General features: G+C 35.9%; 1 protein-coding gene across 1 annotated transcript; it reads left to right on the forward strand.

Annotated features, from left to right (window-relative positions):
- Window positions 1–418: 418 nt before the first annotated feature.
- On the forward strand, window positions 419–4,617 carry LOC128653656 (E3 ubiquitin/ISG15 ligase TRIM25-like). The gene has a single exon (XM_053707072.1). The coding sequence runs from the start codon at window positions 451–453 to the stop codon at window positions 2,017–2,019; it is 1,569 nt and encodes a 522-aa protein (XP_053563047.1). The 5' UTR covers window positions 419–450; the 3' UTR covers window positions 2,020–4,617.
- Window positions 4,618–23,544: the final 18,927 nt, after the last annotated feature.

Consider the following 23,544-nt stretch of genomic DNA (forward strand, 5'->3'; position numbering starts at 1 on the left):
TATGATTCAGATACAACATACAATTTTAAACATCTTTACAATTTACTTCTGTTATCAAATTGTCTTCATTCTTTTGGTATCCTTTGTTAAAGGAGAAGCAATGCACTACTGAGACTGAGAGCTAGCTGAGCTGAACAAGTTTGTAAGCCAATGAAAATAGGCATATATATATATATATATATATATATATATATATATATATATATATATATATATATATATATATATATATGCAGCCACCAACCATGAAAGAAGCATTTTGGGTTTCATGTCCCTTTAACATTTAATATGCTAAGAGCAAATAAAGAGTTGTGAAAAAAAAGTTTCGTTTCTCTTTGCTTTTAAAAGGTTGGTAAGGAAATAGAAACCTTTGAATTGAAACCAACTACAAGCCACACCCTTCTTGATGAAAAACAGGCTGTTTATTTCATTCTCACTCTGCCTTTCAGGATGGCTACAGCTAGTCTGGATAAAGTGTTAAGCTGCTCTATTTGTCTGAGCATTTACACAAATCCTGTAACGCTTACTTGTGGGCATAACTTCTGCCAGGAGTGTATTTCTAGCTTGTTTAACCGCCAGCAAGAAGCAGGAATTTATATTTGTCCAGAATGCAGATCAGAGTTCAGGAATCGTCCATGCCTGCAGAAAAATCTGAAGCTGCAAAATATAATTGAACATTATCAATCCTGTCTGCCAAAAGTTATGAGTGCAGAAGTGTTGTGTACCTATTGCGTCATGTCTCCTGTACCTGCTGTAAAAACATGTCTACGCTGTGAAGCTTCTTTATGTGAGCTCCATTTGAGGAACCACAGCAAGTCAGCAAACCATATTTTAACTGAACCCACTGCTAATGTAGAGGACAGAATGTGCTTCATTCACAATGATCTGGTAAAGTATTTTTGCTTCCAGGATTCATCCATTATATGTATGAAATGCAGAGAGGGATCGGAGCACAGGGGACATCATGTGGAATTGCTAAGCAATGCATTTGGCAAGAAGAATGCACAGTGCCATGATTTGTTGAGGAAACTGAAATTAAAGAAAGCGCAGACCGATAAACAACTTAAGGAACTACAGGTACATAAAACTGAAGTGCAAGCAAAGGCAAATTACTTCAAAGGTAACGTTACAGCCTTTTTTGGGGATTTACGGGAGGTGCTGCTAGCCCGGGAACAAGACATTTTAAGAGATATCACCAGACAAGAAGAGCAGGTTTTATTCCCTCTCGCAGATCTGATCCGTAAACTGGAATTAGAAACAAATGACCTGCAAATGAAGATACATCAAGCTGGGGGGCTGTGTTCTATTACAGACCCAGTAACTTTTCTAAAACAAATTTGCATTGCTACTGATATTGAAAATGTATGTGATGCACAACTGGAAACCGCTCATGACAATAATCTGGATGAGGTCATCATTGAGGTCTCTTTGCAGAATGCACTGCACAAGCTATGTGCCATTTATCCAGAACTGATGGTAAAGAGGGGATTTATTATAAAAGACGCCTCAAATATGATACTGAATGTAAACACAGCAAACATTAATATTGAATTATCACATGACTTAAAAAATGCCTCTCACACTGATATAGAAAAGTCCCGGCCCCATCATCCAGAGAGGTTTACAACAACTCAAGTTTTTACCACTAATAGATTTACAACAGGTAAACATTACTGGGAAGTGCAAACTAGTAGTGAAGGGGACTGGTGTGTAGGAGTGACTTATAACACAGTAAAGAGAAAAGGAGATTTATCATTAATCGGAAGAAACTGGAAGTCCTGGTGCTTAAGTTGGATTGAAGGTGAACTTATAGCAGAACACGACAACGATGAGGAAGATATTGATTCATATACTGGATCAAATCTTGGAGTTTACCTGGATTATGAGGGTGGGCTTCTGTCTTTTTATGAATTGTCTAAACCAATGAGACACTTACACACGTTCACTGCTGAATTCACAGAGCCACTGTTCGCTGCCTTCTATTTAGATAATGGTGCCTGGATTACAATTGGAGATTAAACTTTCATGGTTAGATAGAGCCTACAATTTTAAAGACTTTCCAGTGTACTTCTATCATCTAATGTCCTTAGTTCTTTTTTTCTACTTTGTTGAAAAGCATACCTAGGTAGGATGAAGAGCATCAAGGTACTACTGAGAAGTAGGTGCTGATTAGTGGCTGCACATATATGCTTCTCGTCATTGGCTCACCAGATGTGTTCAGCTAGCACTACTGTTCCTTTAACAAAGGATACCAAGGGAATGAAGAAAATACAAATAAAATAAGTACTGTAAATTAGAAAATTGTTTAAAATTGTATTCTCTATCTAAATATTGAAAGAAAAATGTTGGGTTTCTTGTCCATTTAAAGGGCCATAATACCCAAATGTTTAAACACTTGAAAGTGATGCAGTATAGCTGTAAAAAGCTGACTAGAAAATATCACCTGAACATCTCTATGTAAAAAAGAAAGATATTTTACATCAAAAGTTCCTCGGTAGCCACATCCCATTATAAAGGATTTATAAGCATATTATTTCCCTATTCAGCTTACTATGAAATCTCATGAGAGTTAAGTCAAATCTCATGAAATCACAGTAAAAGAGTTCATGACCTCAGCACTGCTGATGCTGATTGGCTGCTGTTCATTTCTTCATTATTATTTTTTTAGAGATGCTCAGGTGATATTTTCCTGTCAGCTTTTTACAGTTATACTGCATCAGTTTCAAGTGATTTAGCATATGAGTATTATGTCCCTTTAAGTATTCTGAGTACTACTACTATGCTTTGGAAAATTATAACCAGAATTATAAAAAGTAGCCATATTATTATCCTTTTGATGCTAGAAAAAAACATACTCTATATTTAGAGAGCATTTTGTCAGTTGTTTTGCAAGAAAACAAACACAAAAATATGTCTGTCTGTCATTAGGTCCTGTTTTATTCACCTAGCACCACTTCAACTTTTATAAGCTTTTATAAAACATCTATTAGGGTTTCATGAAAACATAAAACATTACAGACATCTGCTATGGATGTCAATTTAAAGGTTTAAGACAAAGTTAAAGGGACATTAAACACTGAATACATTTACATTTCATGCATCTCCCTCTATTGATGGGTGCCACTATTTTGTAACCTAGGTTACACTGCAGGTAGGGAGAGTTGCTGCACAGGTACAAACAGGTCAGCAGTGGCATGAAGTAAAATCCAGATTTCAAGATGGCCGCACCCATGACTAGAGGGAGGGGGGGGGGAACTTTAATAATACACTTATACAATGTATTTAGTGTATGTGTGTAGTTATAAAATAATTTTCCTATTTATATATTGAGGTAGTCTGAAGTGTACATGTGTTGTGAGCACTATATGTATATAATAGTGCAAATACTGCTGCCATATAGTGCTCTACACAAGTGCATAGTCCGGAGACATCCTCAGTTTGCACTCTTAGAAAAAAATGACCAACATAAAGATATCAATATACTTTATATCTGAACAATGACAATTTAATAAGACTTCCATGTCCCTTTAAGGCTGGTTATTTTATAAAAAAAAAGTAATCCCCAAATTGATCATGGTATCTTTATATGATTATAGGCTCTTTATTTTAGTATTGTCTGCATATATTTCTAAGCTATCAGTATGTTGATTTTTCATAAGCCTCCCATATTAACCCCTTCCTGTCAAAGAGGGTTGTAACCAATGATTAATAAAGAGTAATTATTTTCACCCAAATATTAAATATGCTAATGTGAATAGAAATACAATTATTTCTCTGAATAAAATCTGTATTGTTATTTTAAATGCATTAAAAGCAATAAATACATTTCTGCTATACAAAATGTATAATAATAAATATATTTGTGAAATAGAATATAATATATGTTAAATTAAAAACATAAAATGTTTAAAAAAAAGTTATTTGCGTGTTTATATGTGTAGTGATTTTATACAAAACCAGAGATCCTGTCTGATATTTTGTATAATAGTCCTGCTTACAGTACTTTATCTGGCTCCTGTTGGCTCTACTTCGTCTTAAAGGAAAAAGCTATTAAACAAGCAGGAGTCCATGATATTGGCACATCATATTGTTTTTTTAACAGAGCTTTAAAAAGCTGGGCAATGTATTTATCTGTATTACAATAAAAAAGCACTTGCACTAACTGGCCATTTATCTCTTTTCCTTTGTAAAGGGATACTAAACCCAATTTTTTTATTTAATGATTCAGATAGAGGATGCAATTTTAAGCAACTTTCTAATTTATTCCTATTAGTAGTAAATTAGAAAGTTGCTTAAAATGCATGCTCTATCTGAATTATTAAAGAAAAAATGTGGGTTTAGTATCCCTTTAAATAGAGTCATCTGGCAGGTTCAGCATTGCTATCAGAGAAAAGCCAAGTCAAACATTTTACAGCTGTATCTTTCAAAAACTATAAACAGGAAGTCAAGTTCAACACACTGATATACCCACCAAATGCAGAGGTTTCAGGGGCAAATTGCCCACTTCATTTGGTGAGGTAGGTTGCGTTATCTAACTGAAATATATGTACTATATATGTTGTTTGAGCAAGTATGCCACAGAGGCTGTAAGATTTGTATAATAAAAAAATAAAGTAACATTTCATTGTCAACCAGTTTATTTAGAAAAAGCCACAACAATTAGTTTTCATTGAATGTTAATAGTACTTTGACATATTTGGTGACTTGTAGAATTGGTATAAAACAGTCAGATAATGTTGTGTTAGAAACAGATTCTGGCAGCAGACAAGAACCAGATGGCTAACAAGTCTGCCCAAATTTTTTATAAAGTATCAACTTAGTTAGTAGAATAGCATTAAGCTTATCCCAAGCATTCTTGAAGCCCCCACCATGTTGTTCTTTACCACCTCTAAAGACAAACACCATGGACGACTGTAAAACGTCATGAGGAAAATAGTTTGGCAAGGTCAACCAATCAGAGGAGTGGGTGTTACATTTTGACAACCAGCATTTCCATTTACAATTCTGATGGTTTAACCTGATATTTAAACTGTAATGAAGATTACATTTAGTGCACAGGATCATATCTTCATTTCTGAATTGAGTTTTATTCAGTTTTCAGAACTGCTTTTAAATGTAGATATGACAAAGTGGTCAACAAGAGTAAATTCTAAGCTATCCTGGCCCTCGATCAATGCAGTTACATATAACAGTTATAAATAAATAATAAAATAATAGTAAATATATAGAAAATAATAGAAAAAATACCATTAGAAAATATCCTCACATAACACCATTACAATTATTGAATTAGAGGCCACTGATCTTGGGTGAGGTGAAAACAGCAAAATAGTGATTCCCTGCACCCTTGGAAATGATATTCCTTTCACAACACGCTACCATATAACTCATCGAAAGACGTTTTTGCGAGTTCTGGGCTCTTTTTCCCAATACTTGCTCAAATATTATTAATATGTAAATCAACACATATTAAGACATTTTAGTTTTAAAATTTGCTTACAGTAATTTTATCTAAAAACTGCTCTGGATCAGTGGAGTGAATGAGACAGCTCAGATCAATGCAGCTCTTCAAAAATCAAGAGAAAATTGACATTGTCAGCTCGTACAGCCGGCATTGCTGCCTGCTCCGCCCACCTACTTCTTCCTCACGCTCTACAGAAGCCCATGAGTGGTACAGATTTATAGCATGCACAGGGGCAATAAAAGTGCATTTTAAGAATATGTAAAACAAATCAAACTAATCTCTAGCAGCAGGGCCAGGAAAACTGTGCATACTAAAACTTTAGCTGTGTAGAAGCGAACAGCTTAGGGAACAATGCTTGTTACCCAGTAAACATGGTGTTGTGATTAGGGAGGTGGGAGGATAAGGAGAGATCCCTACACTACAGAAAATAAATAAATAAGAAAAAGAAAAAAACAATGGTAGAATATCTGCTAGTAACTAAAATGGTGAAAGATGCTAGTGACGAGTGGGAGGAGAACTTTTGGGAGGGATCAGGGAGGTGGAAGGTGTTAGGTTGGAGGGTAATCACTGCACTACAATACATTTTACCCATAACAGCTTACTTATTAAACCCTTCACTGCAAGGAATTTCAGAAGTGTAGTAGTGAGAAGCTGCAATTAGGGATCTTCTAATAAACCAAAAATCTACATGCATTGAAATTACATGCATATCTGACATTTTTGAGCAAAGGGGAGCATAGAGAAGCTTTTACAACCATTTGTATTATGATTGCAGTAGTTTTGTTGTTTGATAGCCAAAGTTTGTGAAAAAGTGAACAATTTGTTTATATGATGTAATTTGACAGTCAAATGGTGGTATGAAATATACTAAAATTGGCCTAGATCAATACCTTGGGTTGTTTACTTTAAAAATATATATTTTTGGGGATCAATTTTGAGAATTTGGGCAGTTCTGCTATACCAAATGATAGTTAAAGCACTGCACCATTTTAGACATAGCTGCAGATAAAGACCATTGTCCTTTGTTCTAACACAGTTTGCGATTTATTTATTTTTACAGTTAGAAAACAATGACTATTAAAGAGCCCTTTTCTACTATAAAGGCACTTTAATAGTCATGACTCTTTTATGCACTGATTTTCACAATCTAGGCCATATTACATTAGGAAGCTCAATTCCCTGCTATCAGACAAGCAAGGTTGGTAAAAGCAAAGCAGCATAATAAGCACAAAGTCAGAATCAAGAAGCACGATCAGAAATAGGCAGACTTCAGAAGCAGGTTAGCAATTATGGTGCAAAATCCAGGTCCAGGAAAAGTAAGGCACCAGGCCAAAGTCAGCAATAAACTTGGCAAAAGGCAAAATCAGCAAACAAAAGAACAGTCAGAAGTACAAACAATGGTTAGCAACAAAATCCACAAACAAGTAGCACACCCAATCCAATTCACAGGCAAAGTATGGCTGCAATTAGTTTTTATAAAGGGACATTAAACACTAAATTAATGCTAGATAGAATGATGCATTCAAAGAAAAGAATAGTCTGAGAATAACATGTAGATGTATTTTTTAGTTTCATATTGACATAAGTGTAAAATTTTAGTGTCTATAAAACACTGGGAGCTGCCATGTTGTAACTTAGGTTACCTTCTCTTCTGTGGCCAATTAGGGACAGTTATAAATAGGTCACTAGAGTGTGCAGCCAATGGCTGTGTGGGATATAACAGTGTTCTGCATTTCTACTTCTAACAGGAACTGAAAAGCTCACAATTTCAGAATGGAATTACAGGGAAAGGGGACAAAATAATGTATGAAAGTATATTGCAGAGTTCTTTTTTAAATATATGATTATCATTTTATATTACCATCTGTGTTTAATGTCCCTTTAAAGGTTTGCAACGGCAGCAAAATATTTAGCCAAACTGACACGGAAAGGATGTGGCATGGTTACAAAAAGTAAGATGGATTAGAATAATGATCCATATAGATAGTGCTACCAAAACAGACATATTGCTATACAATGGCTGCTGTGTCACCAAACACTGATGAAAAACTTATTTTCTGATGGTTTGGGAGTACCACTGTTAAATTCTATCAATGCTAACTATATAGGAAAATGTGTACACAGTGTGAAGGCTCAGGTTTTCTTATGATGTAAAATGGTGTTAAAAATTTTGAATAGAAAAACACTATTAAATGATAAAATAAAAGGGGGAAATGGTAAATCTAATTGGAAACAGATGCTGAAAAGTGGCAGCAAGTAATGTAAAAAAAGAGACAAGTCAAAATTAATTGGTTTACTAATTATTAATAAAGAACTGAATTAATTAACCTTACAAGATTGTAAATTGTTTTGATAACTAACAAACTAACTTTTATGGGGAACAGCTACAACAATATTGCTAACTTTATTTAACAAACTTGCCCTAAGGAACTGGAATTTAATTTGAATATTTTTTTGAGTGAATAAGTATTTAAAATATCTTGCTACAACTTGTCAATTTAAAAAATGTATAGTTAAAAAGAACTTCATGTGTTTTACAGCGTAAAGAGACTTAACCTTATAAGATGTTCTCTAAAGCACATCTACAGTATATATTGGAAATCACGGCAATGCAAACTAAAACAAAAATGTCCGACAGAAAATCAATAACTGTTTCTGAATCTAATTTAGACATATTGTACCTGCTACAGAATCAGTATAGTCAATTAATTAGTTATTGTTTCAAATACTCAAATATTTTGCTGTATATTCCCTTAAATTGAGAAAAACTGTTGTATCCATAGAAGTTACACATTTTACAATTAAAAATGATTAAGATGAACAAAGAGTATCTGATTTAGATGTTTAAAGGGACAGTATACTGTAAAATTGTTTTCCCTTGATATATTTCCAATGACTTATTATACCAGCTGCAGAGTATAGAATGTATGAGAAATTGCATTTTCAGGTTTATTTGTGTATATGAAGTTGATGGTTTTGTGCTTTGAAACCACAACCTTTAGAAATTGGTTGCCCTTACAGATCTCATTATGTTATCACTTTGTGTATACACACTTCCTTTCTTATCTTATATCTGTTTTTAAAACAAAGAAAGCTCAATACCTAGAGAGAACAATTGAAAATTATAATTTTATTAGTTATGTCTTCTACACCCCACTGGTTGTGTAATTTCTTCTGCTGGCAATGTTTAAATAGCCTGCCAGTAGCCTGGACTTAAGTCTCAAAACTTTCAATACAGGTAGGGATACCACAGGCTAAATCAGCTATTTTAAATGCCAAAATAAGGGTAAATGAGCTACTTGTAAACAATTGAATACACTCCAATAGGTAAAATGGATAATTTGGAGAAAAAAAATTAAAGGGGAGAACATTTTTGGGTAAACTGTCCCTTTTAAGCTCATATCAAATATGAAAGGAAACAAAACACCATTTTACAACAAAATTTGTACAACAATATTTATGATTTTTTTGACAGAGACAGTAAAACAGTTGATGTACTTAAAGATATTAAACTCAATTTTTTTCTTTCATGATTTAGATAGAACATGCAATTTTAAAGGGACAGCAAACAGTATGAACTAACATAAGTTTCTAAATATATAATGCAGCCAAACTTACCTGCAAAACGGTTTCTATTTTAACCCCCATTAACCCCTTTAATTCAGGCATAGTTTTTTTTGCAGCAAGCTCCTCCCTGGGCATTTCCATATATGTAAGGTGCTATCCAGGCCATAGCTGCTTGTGCACATGCACAGTAGGGGACACAGTCATATCACACCTGACTAAAGCAGTGCACAGTATAATGCTGAAGCTTTCACACAGCATGTGACATTATCCCCATGGAAACAAGCAAGCCTCTTTGCAACAAACAATAGAAGTACCAGCTGTCCCTCCTCAACCCCCCCTTACCTGCATTAGTAATTATCCTCACGTGCACACTTTGTTACTTTATACCAAAAGGTTTGGAGTAGGAAGCTGATTAGGGAGGTGGAGCAGGCTACATTTGGCAAAACTAAAGTGTAATTAATTTTGCAGATTTTATTTAAATACTTCTAAGCTTTTTTATACTTTTTTTTTCACATACTGTTTTACCTCAGTTGACACTTTCATAATATGAACATAACTCAAAATGTTTTATGGCACTTTAAGCAACTTTCTAAATTACTCCTATTATCAATTTTTCTTTGTTCTCTTAGTATTGTAATTTGAAAAAGCAGGAATGTAAGCTTAGGAATTAGAAAAAAAAATTTTGTTTAGCACCCTGGGTAGCGCTTGCAGATTAATGCTATTGCACACACATATTTAATTGTACACAGAATTTTAAAGATAAATACATTTCAGAGTAAATTGTTTTTTTGCTATGAAATGGTGAAAACACTTACATTTAATGTAATATAAAATAGAATTTTAAAAATAGAAATTTTGCGATTTTTTTAAGATGCATATAAAAAATATGCTTGCAATTAACTTAATACATTTACACCTAAATTACAAGTTTTGCGCTAAATCCGGTGCATAAATAACGCTAAAAATTTAGCAGTACCAGACTTTCCATAGCGCTGCCATTACAAGTTACAAACAAACATTCTTATGTTGTGCGGTATGGTGCATTAAGCTCCATACCGCACAAAATCCAATTCCTGACTTGACATGCTCGTGCACTTTTCCCCCATAGACATTAATGGAGAAAAAGTGTTAGTAAAAAACACCTGCAATTACAGAATTGCGATCGCTATAACGCAATCCTCATTGATGTCTATAAAGACAAGAAAGTTTGTTATAAATCTAACATCCTAACATAAAGGCCTAGTCTAAATACCCCTAATCCACCACCCCCTGACATCGCCAACACTAAATAAACATATTAACCCCTTATCCGCCGTCCACCCGCATCGCCAACACTACAATAAACCTCCCTCTCCCCATGTTATTGTTGGAGCATTTTATTGATATGGAGTGAAGGTTAGGAAATAAAGTTAAAATGTAACTTTTATTACAACACTTTAAAATATAACACAGATAGAAATTAAAAACACAAACAGAATAAGGGCATTCACGAATAATAGCACTAAGGTATTCTGGGAGTTATAGAATTCTCTTACTACAGAATAATGTGAGTAGTTCACTGGATTATAATTCTTTAACAGAATAACGGTGCCCTTAGTTGATTTGTTAGTAAGAAGTGGTTAATATTTATGTATATCCAAAGTAGCAATGTGCTGCTAAATAAAGTATTAAAGAGGTGAGTCTTTTATCTCACGAGCTGGCCCTTTAAGAGGGTGAATATTATAAAAGTTTATTATACACCACATATAAGTTAGTGGAATAAAGTTACGATTAGAACTTGCTGTCTCTTTATTGGATAATAATGTGAGTGGATATGTTTATACATTAATGTTCCACATTTTTACTATGTAACTCGCAGCTAAATATTTATTAAAGTATTTTAAATACAGGGTTATTAAATTGAGCAGGTAATAGTATTATGTGTTGTTTCCTCTGTCTCAATGTGTTTTATTTCAGTGCATCTTTACACCCCTGACTTGCAGATATTGAGTCAGTTTTGCATCCTTTACGTTATTTTAGGTATTAAATACTGTATTATGTAGCTTTGAAATTAGATAGGGATATAACTTGAGGTTAACGTGTATAATCTATTTGAAAGGCAACAAATTAAGTACCGCTTGGTCACTATTAGTAATAAGCCGCTTGCATTAAAGTGTTGCTAATTCAGATCTGGTTTCAATCCAAAATATATATTCGCAAAGTTTTTAACGGCTAATCAGAGAGTAATTCACCAGCGGTCTGTATGTCTATTACAGCTTATTTTTAGATGAAATTGCTGGCAGTTTGTTAAGCAATTTATAATTTAGCCACTTAGTAAATACTTATTTGGACTATGTTCACTCGACATGTCTGCGTCTACAAACAACAAGCAACATTGTTACTTTTATCTTAAGGGTATCGTTTGGTATTTAAGTATAAAATACACTATTCCAAGCCCAGTACGTGTTATATATTGTAAAAGCCGAAATGTAAAACGGCGAAACATGTTGAGGGAGGGTTGTTGATCTTTTCAACTCCTAACTTTTTTTTTAAACTTTAGCAAACAGTTGGGGCAGAATAATTACGGAATAATTTTACAATATATAACACGTACTGGGCTTGGAATAGTATTTTATACTTAAATACCAAACGATACCCTTAAAATAAAAGTAACAATGTTGCTTGTTGTCTGTAGACGCAGAAAACGTCGAGTGAACATAGTCCAAATAAATATTTACTAAGTGGCTAAATTATAAATTGCTTAACAAACTGCCAGCAATTTCATCTAAAAATAAGCTGTAATAGACATACAGACCGCTGGTGAATTACTCTCTGATTAGCCGTTAAAAACTTTGCGAATATATATTTCGGATTGAAACCAGATCTAAATTAGCGACAGCGGCTTATTACTAATAGTGACCAAGCGGTAGTTATGTTGTTGCCTTTCAAATAGATTATACACGTTAACCTCAAGTTATATCCCTATCTAATTTCAAAGCTACATAATACAGTATTTAATACCTAAAATAACGTAAAGGGTGCAAAACTGACTCAATATCTGCAAGTCAGGGGTGTAAAGATGCACTGAAATAAAACACATTGAGTAAAATCAAAGAAATGGAAAACAGCACACCTGAATCTTCTCTTGTGGGGCACGGAGCAACAGACTTGCCAGGTCTCTGCAAAATCACAAACTTCAAAAAACTCCAGCCACCATCTTCATTTAAAAGACCTTTATTGTCTTATCCTGGGTCCAAGCATACAACGTTTCAAGCCAACATGGCTCTTAATCATGTACATCTTAATTATACAGGTTCCTGCTTTTTATACCCTCACCTGTTAATTATTCATCTACTGTTCATTAACCCCTTGTATGAAAAACACAACTATTGCAATTGCAACAGTGACATCTAGTGGTTATAATATATAGTACACTCTTCTTTATTTATGATGTCTCTTTGTTTTTCAATAGAATGGGTGAACAGTGTATGTATATCATTTAAAATATAAAACCTAAAAACCTATATACAATATTAAAAGAGGAGCATAAAATCCAAACATCCACAATGTCTACACAGTCTACAGAGTACATTTACATCAATCAAACATTTATTTCTTTGCATTTTTATTGAGAAAATCCTACTTTAAAAAAGCACTTTTTTATTTCACTTGATTCATTATCTTCACATTCTAAGACTGTGTAGACATTGTGGATGTTATTCTTTTAAAGAATTATAATCCAGTGAACTACTCAATAGGTGTCCACCAATTCAGGACAGGTTATACATGTTACAAAAGGTGAATTCAAACAATTAATCCTGTATATTTTAGTGAATTTACCCAACTGTAAGCCCTTATTTCACATTATTCTGTAGTAAGAGAATTCTATAACTCCCAGAATACCTTAGTGCTATTATTCGTGAATGCCCTTATTCTGTTTGGGTTTTTAATTTCTATCTGTGTTATATTTTAAAGTGTTGTAATAAAAGTTACATTTTAACTTTATTTCCTAACCTTCACTCCATATCAATAAGAAAATCCAACAATAACATGGGGAGAGGGAAGTGCCAGGTAAATGCATATTGTCCATAGTCAAAATCCTTTTTGACTTAAGTACTCTAAACAGTTTACTTATGCATAAGCACTCCAGCCAATTAATAAAGCTTACAATATAGTAGCAACCTAATAGGCATTCCCTTATCATCTGTGTAGCGCGGTTGCACCCCTTTTCTTCTCTGAACTACAATAAACCTATTAACGTCTAATCCACTGCCCACCTGCATTGCTAACACCTAAATAAAACTATTAACCCTTAATTCGCTGCCCCCCACATCACTAACACCTAAATAAATCTATTAACCCCTAATCCACCGCCTCCACATCGGAAATACTCAACTTAACCTATTAACCCCTAATCCGCCAAACACCCACATCACGCCTACCTAAATAAACCTATTAACCCCTAAACCGTTGGCCCCCCACATCGCAACAAACTAAATTATATTATTAACCCCTAAACCTAACACCCCGTAACTTTAAATTAAAGTTACAATATAACTACCTTCAAATAAATGAAAACTTTCTAAAAATAAAAAACCTAAATTACAAAATTAAAAAATCCTAACACTACAAAAAAAAATAAAAAAATAACATTACAAAAAAATAACAAAGTCTAAAATTATAAAAAAATAAAAAAAATCTAAGATTGCAACAAAAAAAATGTATGCTTACCTGATAAATTTTGTTGTTTCCGGATATGGTGAGTCCACAGCTTGAATAATTACTGTTGGGAATATCACTCCTGGCCAGCAGGAGGAGGCAAAGAGCACCACAGTTAAACTGCTAAGTTTACCATAACCCCCAGTCATTCGACCAAAGGGAAATTAAGAAAAAGGAGTAACACAAGGAGCAGAGGTGCCTAAGGTTATAGTCAAAAGAACAACTGTCTTAAAATAAAGGGTGGGGCTGTGGACTCACCATATCTGGAAAGAAAGACATTTATCAGATAAGCATAAATTTTGTTTTTCTTTCCTAAGATAATGTGATTCCACTGCTTGAGTAAATACTGTTGGGAACCAATACCCAAGCTAGAGGACACGGATAAATAGGGAGGGACAAGACAGGCAGTCCTAAACAGAAGGCACCACCACTTGAAGAACCTTGTCCAGCAGTCTCATACGCCAAAGAAATTATACTTCGTAACCAAAAAGAAAGAGTAGTAGCAGTAGCTTTCTGACCTTTACGTTTCTCAGAGTAACAGGCAAAGAGGGCAGAGGACTGGTGAAAATCCTTAGTCACCTGTAAGTAGAATTTAAGAGCACGTACAACATCCAAATTGTGTAACAAACGTTCTTTGGAAGAAGAAGGATTAGGACACAGAGAGGAAACAACAATTTCCTGATTGATATTTCTATTAGAAACAACTTTAGGAAGGAAACCTAACTTAGTACGAAGAACCGCCTTATCTGCATGAAAAATAAGATAAGGGGAAATACACTGCATAGCTGAGAGTTCCGAGACTCTTCGAGCAGAAGAGATAGCAACAAGAAACAAAACCTTACAAGATAACAACTTAATGTGAATGGAATGCAACCGCTCAGACGGAGCCAGCTGTAAAACTTTAAGAACAAGGTTAAGGCTCCAAGGAGGAGCAACAGACTTAAAGACTTGGAGCAACAAACTTAAAGACAGGCCTGATTTTGACCAAGGCCTGACAAAAACATTGCATATCTGGCACATCCGCCAAACAATTATGTAGTAAAACAGATAAAGCAGAAATCTGACCCTTCAGGGTACTGACTGATAATCCCTTCTCCAGGCCTTCCTGAAGAAAAGATAAAATTCTAGGAATTCTAATTCTACACCAAGAGTAGCCCTTGGATTCACACCAATAAAGATATTTACGCCATATCTTATGGTAAATCTTTCTAATAACAGGCTTGCAAGCCTGAATCATAGTCTCAATGACCTACTCAGAAAAACCACGCTTAGACAGAAATAAGCGTTCAATCTCCAAGCAGTCAGCTTAAGAGAAACGAGATTTGTTATTTTTTTGTAATGTTAGTTTTTTTTTTTGTAGTGTTAGGATTCTTTAATTTTGTAATTTTTATTTTTTATTTTTGGTATATATATATATTTTTTAAAAAATAGTTATGTTAGGTTTATTTATAGTTGAAGCTTAGGTTTTTTTTATTTCACAGGTAAGTTTTTATTTATTTGAAGGTAGTTATAATGTAAGATTAATTTAAAGTTAGGGGGTATTAGGTTTAGGGGTTAATAGTTTAATTTAGGTAGTCGCAATGTGAGGGGCCTGCAGTTTAGGGGTTAATAGTTTCATTTAGGTAGTCGCGATGTGGGGAGTCTGCGGTTTAGGGGATAATAGGTTTATTTAGTGTTGGCAATATGGGGTGTCAGTGGTTTAGGGGTTAATACGTTTATTTAGGGTTGGCGATGTGGGGGGGGTGGCGGTTTAGGCGGTAATAGGTTTATTTAGTGTTGGCGATGTGGGGGGGTCGAAGGTTTAGGGATTAATATGTTTATTTAGTGTTGGCGATGTTGATGGGTGGCGGATTACGGGTTAATAGGTTTATTTAGTGTTAGCGATGTGGGTGGGCGACGGATTAGGGGTTAATAGGTTTATTATAGTATTTGCGATGCGGGGGGTGGTGGTGGTTTAGGTGTTAATATGTAGTTTATGAGTGTTAGTGTACTTTGTAACATGTTATGAGTTTTCTGAAACATTCTTGTTTTGCAAAATCTATAACTACTGGTCTTTGATAGTGGAATGGATTGTGGCGGGCGGTATAAGCCATAATGATAGCGGCATAGCCAGACCGCACAACCTATAATACGAGTGAGCTGAATATTCCACACTCAAAAGACATTTTTTGAGTGCGGAATGAATCGTATAGGCTAAAACGCTAGCGGTATAGCTGTACCGCTGCGACTTTTAATACGGGTAAGCTGAATATTCTGCTTGCAAAGGCCAATTTTTCAGCGGTATAACTGCACCGCACAACTTGTAATCTAGCTGTAAGTATTTACCGTTATTAAAGGTATTTGTAAATGTACTTCAAATGTTTGCTGTAAAACCTTGGGCAAAGCAGGCCAATAATGAATATGCTATTAAAGCACATCTATGGCTCTGATGCATGCGTAGTTTTAATTACATAGGAAGCCGCTCTGAAGAGACATAAGTGGGAGTGAGCTTCAGTGGGAGGAAATGTAGGCGTGCAAATATTTGCATGTGGGAAGAACAAAATTGCTCTATACCGCCCATATAACATTTGTCATCTAGGGCTTGGAGAAGCACCGGACATTAACTGTTCAAGTACTAAAAGTAAGATTAAATAAAACATATAAATATGATTATTTTTACAAAATAAAATATGCGGTTAAAATGTTAAGATAAAAATGAACTTGGATGGAGATTTTGATAACTGTAAATTTACTCACCCTAAAATACAGAGGAACAGTTGAGAAAAAGAAAATCTTAGATTTTGTGACTGAAACACTTTTGTCGTAATAAATGTATTAGATGTCAATTTCTAAATCCAAATATAATACACTACATGTATAGCTGCTCGAAGATTAATAAATTTTGGGGTAAAAACACATTTTTTGTTATCTCAGTTATCAGGAAAGAGATCAGAATGAACTGTTTGCAAATATTTTTTTTTATTTTTTTTAACTGGGATTTAATATAAATAATTATCACCTATTTTGACAATAGACAACAATCAGAATAAACTATGATACTAAAAAAATACTTACACAATAAGACTAGTAATTTCATAAGAAAATGAAAAGTTTGTATAAAAATTAAAAAAGAAAATCTGTACAAACAAAAGAGGGGCAGCACTGGGCAGCAATCATGATGGCTTCTAGCTTGTGGAGCTCTGCATCAGTACCGTTCCAATTCTCTCATTTGTAGAGAGATTTTGAAGTCATAGAGTGCTAGGCTACAGAAGAAGAATACTGGACCACTACAGGTCACAATAAATCATTCTGATGGAGCAGTTCCACTGCACATCACATATTTCCATGTAGAGGGCTGTATCTCTGGCAGTAGACAAGACCAGAGGAGCGGACACAGAAATTATCCAGTTTACGACCATGCTGTGCCAAGAAACTAAAATGCATCATAAACATATAATACATATCAGCACCTAGGGGCAATTAAGTTATGAGACGAGTAGTGTTAGATAAAAGAAAAATGTATACAATGCTGATAGGTACTCCCCTATGTTTAGAACCGCTGCCTTCCAACAGTCTCTTCCAAAGGCTGTGTATTCGATATATGTTGCAATTAGAGGCGCAGGTTCTTAGGGGTCTTCAGAGGATTCCTCTCTGTATTTCACAATTCTCCCATAAGAGCAGTGGAGGCTCCTCTATAGGAGCACTTGAGCACGTGAACCCCCTGACCAAACCCCCTGACCCCTGATGAACAAAAAAAAAGAAAAAGAAAAAAAGATTGAGAAATAATTTTTTTTTTTTAATTTTTAAACATTTTTTGCTTATTTATATTAAAAAATCCTCCAGGCTCCATTAAAATTGCTGTTTTTAATTATTTATTTATTTGCAGTCAATGCAGTTTTACAGTGGAATGGTCTTTTGCCTAATACTTCTATCTATATCGCACATGCTGTGCAGTGCGATAGATAGAAGTATAGGCAAAAGTCCTTTCCACTTTAAAACTGCATTGACTGCAGCGCCACCTACAGGCCAGCCCATAGGTCTCCTTACCGCACAGCTCTTAGTGTGCGAGAGCCAGCTGTCACGTGACACTCGCACACTAAGAGCTGTGTGTGTGGGAGGAGGAGTATTGTCTTGTGGGCAGAGAGGCAGCGGAGCCGGGATGGACTGCCAGCTAGAGTGAGTCACTGAGAAAGTCAGTCAGCAGCCAGCTCCCACCCCACCCAGGGGCCATGCGCAACTGTGCATAAAATTAGGGGCTGGAGCAGCATAGCAGCATGTGGGCATGTGTGCTGGAGGAGAAGATTGCGACTCACTCAGGCTAGGCGAGGGAAGGAGCCGGAAGCAAGCAACTTGGACTACAGGCACCCGCAGGCTAAGGTTCTGTTTTTAATTTTTTTTTATAGCCCCCGTGTATAAAGTTATTCAGTCACTTGTGAGTGTTGCTGTTGCCTTAAAACAAGTGGGTCTGAATGTGGGTGTCTTATGCTTTGTGGGGGCAGGGCTTGTAGTTAGGCTCTAGCCTAGGAGACAATATTACTGAAAAGCGCGCTCTGCTGTGTTGAAGTTGGACCATCCTGCAGCTACAACCAGAACTCTAGAAGTGCAGGCTATGTGCAGCATTATTGTCAGGTGGGTGATGGTCAGAAACAGTTTAGCTTTGCCCAGGGTGTGCCTGAATAGGAATTTAAACCTGGATCATGATCTGCTGCAGCTTCATCATGTATGGTGCTGCCTATTATTAATTACGCTGCAAATGAGAGGACAGATTGTATCTTGCTGCAGGGAACATGTTACGGCAGTTTATAAGCCCTGTCTGATGTGCACTGGACGGTTTCACTCTGGCAGTACTTGTACATACGATTTATTACATGACTGTTTCTTCTCTTATGACCCCTGAAAGCACAATTTGCAATAAATTAAAGCCTAAGAGCTGAAAATCTGGACCTGCTACCGAGAGAATGTCAGGAATGCAATCCTTAGTCTCCTTCAGATCGGTAGCAGGCTGTAACTTTCACTTTCTCCTTTGCTCCTGCGAGTCCAATTGTAGATATTTGCATAAGGTACAAGTGTTATTTGTGATGTAGTGTCTTTCTGATGTGTGCTTGAGAGTGTTGGAATATATATATCTATATATGCAAACAAGTTTCTTGCAAAAAACTTCCATTTTTGTTTGTGCACCTGGGCTGTGTCATTCCAAAGTTTCACTTTCTTGTTGAAAAAATATGCAATATTGCAATGCACAAAGTAAATATTTATTTTTATTATCATTTACACTTTGACACCCCCTCTTTAGATGAATACTTAAAGTATTCATCTAAAGGGGGGAAGTCAGTGTAAATGATAATAAAAATATTATACTTGTTACTTGTGTTGGGTTAAATATTATTTTTCTTTAAAAATTTTTTTTTTATATATATAGGGATGATTCATCTAGCTCCAATCTTCTAGGGGCCTGGGGCTCAGTAATTGAGAAACACACACTTGCGCACACACACACAGTCTCTCTCTGTCACACACACACACTGTCTCTCTTTGCCACACACACACACACTCTCTGTCACACACGCAGTCTCTCTCTCTGTCACACAGGCACAGTCTCTCTCTCTGTCACACACACACTGTGTTCCAGGCAGGCAGACAAATCAGGTAATACTGTCCAGTAGTCCAGTGTGAATTAATACTGATTATCATGGATGGGGTGTATTTGGCAATGCTAGGGTTAATGGCTGCAGACTACTAGATTGACTTTAGTGCTAACTGTAATCCGATTCCCCCACCTTCTTAGTCCCACACGCCATGCTAATGACACACAGCACAAATCATCATGGAAGTTCACCCCACGGCCCCCCCTTCTCCCTGCCCCTGTGTGGTGCAGTCATGCTGACATCCTGATCCTCTGCTTGAGCCAGTGCACTGCACACAGGTCATGATGAATGTTCAGGCAGGAGATAGTTTGTGAACCAAGGTAAGAGGGAAGACAGACAAGGGTAGCTTTTACTCATGTCTCCTGTTTATTTTTAAAGGACTCAAGCCTCTTTGGTGTGTATTGCTCTACAGGGCAAGAGGTCTCAACCCTTCTCCCTGCAGCTCACAGCCTTTTTATTAACCATTTTGCTCCTAGATGTGAAGAACTGATGGTCTGCTAGTAACTTTATACTAAATACAATGTGCTTTCCAGTCCCTTCTCTGTGTGTGTGTGTGTGTGTGTGTGGGGGGGGGGGGCTGTGTGTGTGTGGGGGGGGCTGTGTGTGTGTGTGTGTGGGGGGCTGTGTGTGTGTGTGGGGGGGCTGTGTGTGTGTGTGTGGAGCTGTGTGTGTGTGTGGGGGGGCTGTGTGTGTGGGGGGGGCTGTGTGTGTGTATGTATGTGTATATATATGCACACACTAAAATGGGCGGAGCCATCTGAGGGGCGGGGCTAGTGCTCCCCCATCTTCAAAAGTCACCAGCCGCCACTGCATAAGAGCTGTGTCTGTATCTGTTTAGAGAATATCACATTAGCATAGTGTTTCCAGACACCTTTGTAAATAAGTGCAGAATACTCACAGAGTAATATCAGACTCCACAGGTGGCTCCACAAAACGGTCAGGAAAGAGAAAAAAATGTCTTGGATAAAAATATTATTGTTTATTTGGCATTTGACTTTTTGTAAGACATACTAAGTTTTAACAGCTCTTGAAAAAGACGGTAAATCCATTGAAATGTGTTGAGCCAAATAAACAATATTTTTATCCAAGAAATTTGTAAAGTATGCTGACAAAACAACAGATGTTGTTGAGGTCCAACAGCTTATTTAAAGATGTCGATGCCTCTTTCTTCTATCTGAAATAGCTCTGAATTTCCACTGGTGGTGAACAGTCATGACCTAATACTACCTATAATGCTTAGGGGACTGGATATCTGCAGATTGTGCAAGGCATTCATTTAAGTCATTGTCTCCGATAAAGGGGCAGTAAATCCCCTCAAACCCCCCCGTATTTGTTTGTTTGTTAGTTAAACTTTGTCTGGTGTCTTTTATATTGTATTGTATTGTACTGTACTTTTATCTTTGTACCCATGGACAGCGCTGCGGAATCTGTTGGCGCTTTATAAATAAAGAATAAGAATAATAAGTAAAGTCAAAATGAAATTCATTACTCAGATAGAGTATGTCATTTGAAACAACTTTCCAATTTACTTACTTTTTTAATCAAATTTACTTTGTTCTCTTGATATCCTTTGTAAAGCTAGGTAGGCTGATAAAATAGCTGAACGTGTCTTTAGCATACTATAGTAGCAGGATTTACAACTATGCATAACATTGCTAACATGAGGCTAGATTACAAGTGTTGCGGTACAGCTTTTAATGCTGAAAAAATGGCCAATCCAGCGTAATAGCCAGAAACGCATATTACGAGTCATGTCGGTATAGCTATACCGCAAGCATTTTAACCTGTAATGTAACGTCCATTCCAAACTTAAAAAATGATGTTTATGTGTTGGATTTTAATAATGCCAGTATTACAGGTTGTACATTGAGGCTAAAAAGCTTGCATTATGCTCTATACCGACACGATCCATACCGCCTGAGAGCAGTAGTTATGGATTTTGCAAAACAAAAATGTTTTACAAAACTCATAACTAAACTGTTAGAAAAGTACACTAACACCCATAAACTACCTATTAACCCCTAAACCACCACCCTCCCACATAGCAAACACTATATTAAATTTATTAACCCCTAATCTGCGGCCCACCCACATAGCCAACACTATTTAAATATATTAACCCTTTAATACGCCGCTCCCCGACATCGCCACCACTATAATAAAGTTATTAACCCCTAAACCTCCGGCCTCCCACATCGCCGCCACTATAATAAAGTTGTTAACTCCGGCCTCCTACATTGCCGCCACTAAATAAATCTATTAACCCCTAAACCGCCAGCCCCCCACATCGCAAAACACTAAATTAAACTATTAACCCCTAAACCTAACACCCCCTAACTTTAAATTAAAATTACAATATAACTATCTTAAAATAAATAAAAACTTACCTGTGAAATAAAAATAAACCTAACATTAAACTATAAATTAACCTAACATTGCTATTCTAATAAAATTTAAAAAAAAACTACCAATTAAAAAAATCTAAATTACAAATTTAAAAAAACCTAACACTGCGAAAAAAATTAAAAAATCTAATATTACAAAAAATAATAAACACTAAATTACGAAAAATAAAAAAAAACACTAAGCTTACAAAAATAATAAACAAAATTATCAAAAATAAAAACAATTACACCTAATCTAATAGCCCTATAAAAATAAAAAAGCCCCCCCCCCAAATAAAAACACCCCCTAGCCTACAATAAACTACCAATAGCTCTCAAAAGGGCCTTTTGTAGGACATTGCCCTAAATTAAACAGCTCTTTCACCTGTAAAATAAATACAAAGTCCCCCAACAGTAAAACCCACCACCCAGCCAACCCCCTAAAATAAAAAACCTAACTCTAAAAAGGGCATTCAGCTCCTTTACAAAAGCCCAAAGTCCTAATCTAAAAAAAAAAACACCCCAAAAAATTAAACAAAACTAACACTAACCCCAGAATATCTACTCACGGTTCCTGAAGTTCGGACATCCATCTCCATCCAGGCGGCGAGAAGTCTTCATTCAGGCGGCGACACCTTCATCCATCTCGGGGACGTCTTCTATCTTCATCTCGGCGGCACGGAACAAAGCTATCCTGGAAGCTGATCCCATCTTGCGCGGAGCGTCCTCTTCATACGGTCAAAACAGCCAATAGGATGAGAACTACTAAAATCCTATTGGCTGATTTGAACATCTGAACAGCCAATAGGATTTCAGAAGCTCTCATCCTATTGGCTGATTTGAATTTGAAGAGTCAAATCAGCCAATAGGAATGCAAGGTATGCCATTTTGAAAGGCTACCTTGCATTCAACTTCAGTGTACGGCGATGACCGTATGAAGAGGATGCTCAGCGCAGGATGGGATCCGCTTCCAGGATAGCTCCGCTCCACGCCGCTGGGATGAAGATAGGAGACGTCCCCGAGATGGATGAAGGTCTTATCACCTGGATGAAGACTTCACCCCGCCTGGATGGAGATAAATGTCTGGACTTCAGGAACCATGAGTAGATATTCTAGGGTTAATGTTAGTTTTTTTTGTAGTTTTTTTTGTAGTTTTTTTTGGGGTGTTTTTTTTTTTAGAGTAGGGCTTTGGGCTTTTGTAAAAGAGCTGAATGCCCTTTTAAGGGAAGTGAAAAAGAGCTGAATGCCCTTTTAAGGGCAATGCCCATACAAATGCCCCTTTAGGGGCAATGGGTATCTTAGTTTTATTTTAGAGTTAGGTTTTTTATTTTGGGGGTTGGTTGGGTGGTGGGTTTTACTGTTGGGGGGACTTTTGTATTTTTTTTTTATAGGTAAAAGAGCTGTTTAACTAAGGGCAATGCCCTACAAAAGGCCCTTTCGAGGGCTATTGGTAGTTTATTGTAGGCTAGGGTGTGTTTTTATTTTGTGTGGCTTTTTTATTTTATAGGGCTATTAGATTAGGTGTAATTGTTTTTATTTTTGATAATTTTGTTTGTTATTTTTTGTAAGCTAGTAGTGTTTTTTTGTAATTTAGATTTCTTAATTGGTAGTTTTTTTTTTATTTTAATTTTATTATAATAGTAATGTTAGGTGAATTTATAGTTTAATGTTAGGTTTATTTTTATTTCACAGGTAAGTTTTTTTTTTTATTTTAAGATAGTTATATTGTAATTTTAATTTAAAGTTAGGGGGGTGTTAGGTTTAGAGGTTAATAGTTTAATTTAGTGTTTTGCGATGTGGGGGGTTG

Source organism: Bombina bombina, chromosome 3 (genome assembly GCF_027579735.1).
Source record: "Bombina bombina isolate aBomBom1 chromosome 3, aBomBom1.pri, whole genome shotgun sequence".
Classification (NCBI taxonomy): domain Eukaryota; kingdom Metazoa; phylum Chordata; class Amphibia; order Anura; family Bombinatoridae; genus Bombina; species Bombina bombina.

Excerpts from the sequence above, each read along its gene's own strand:
- LOC128653656 (XM_053707072.1), top strand. The coding sequence starts at position 451 with ATGGCTACAGCTAGTCTGGATAAAGTGTTAAGCTGCTCTATTTGTCTG.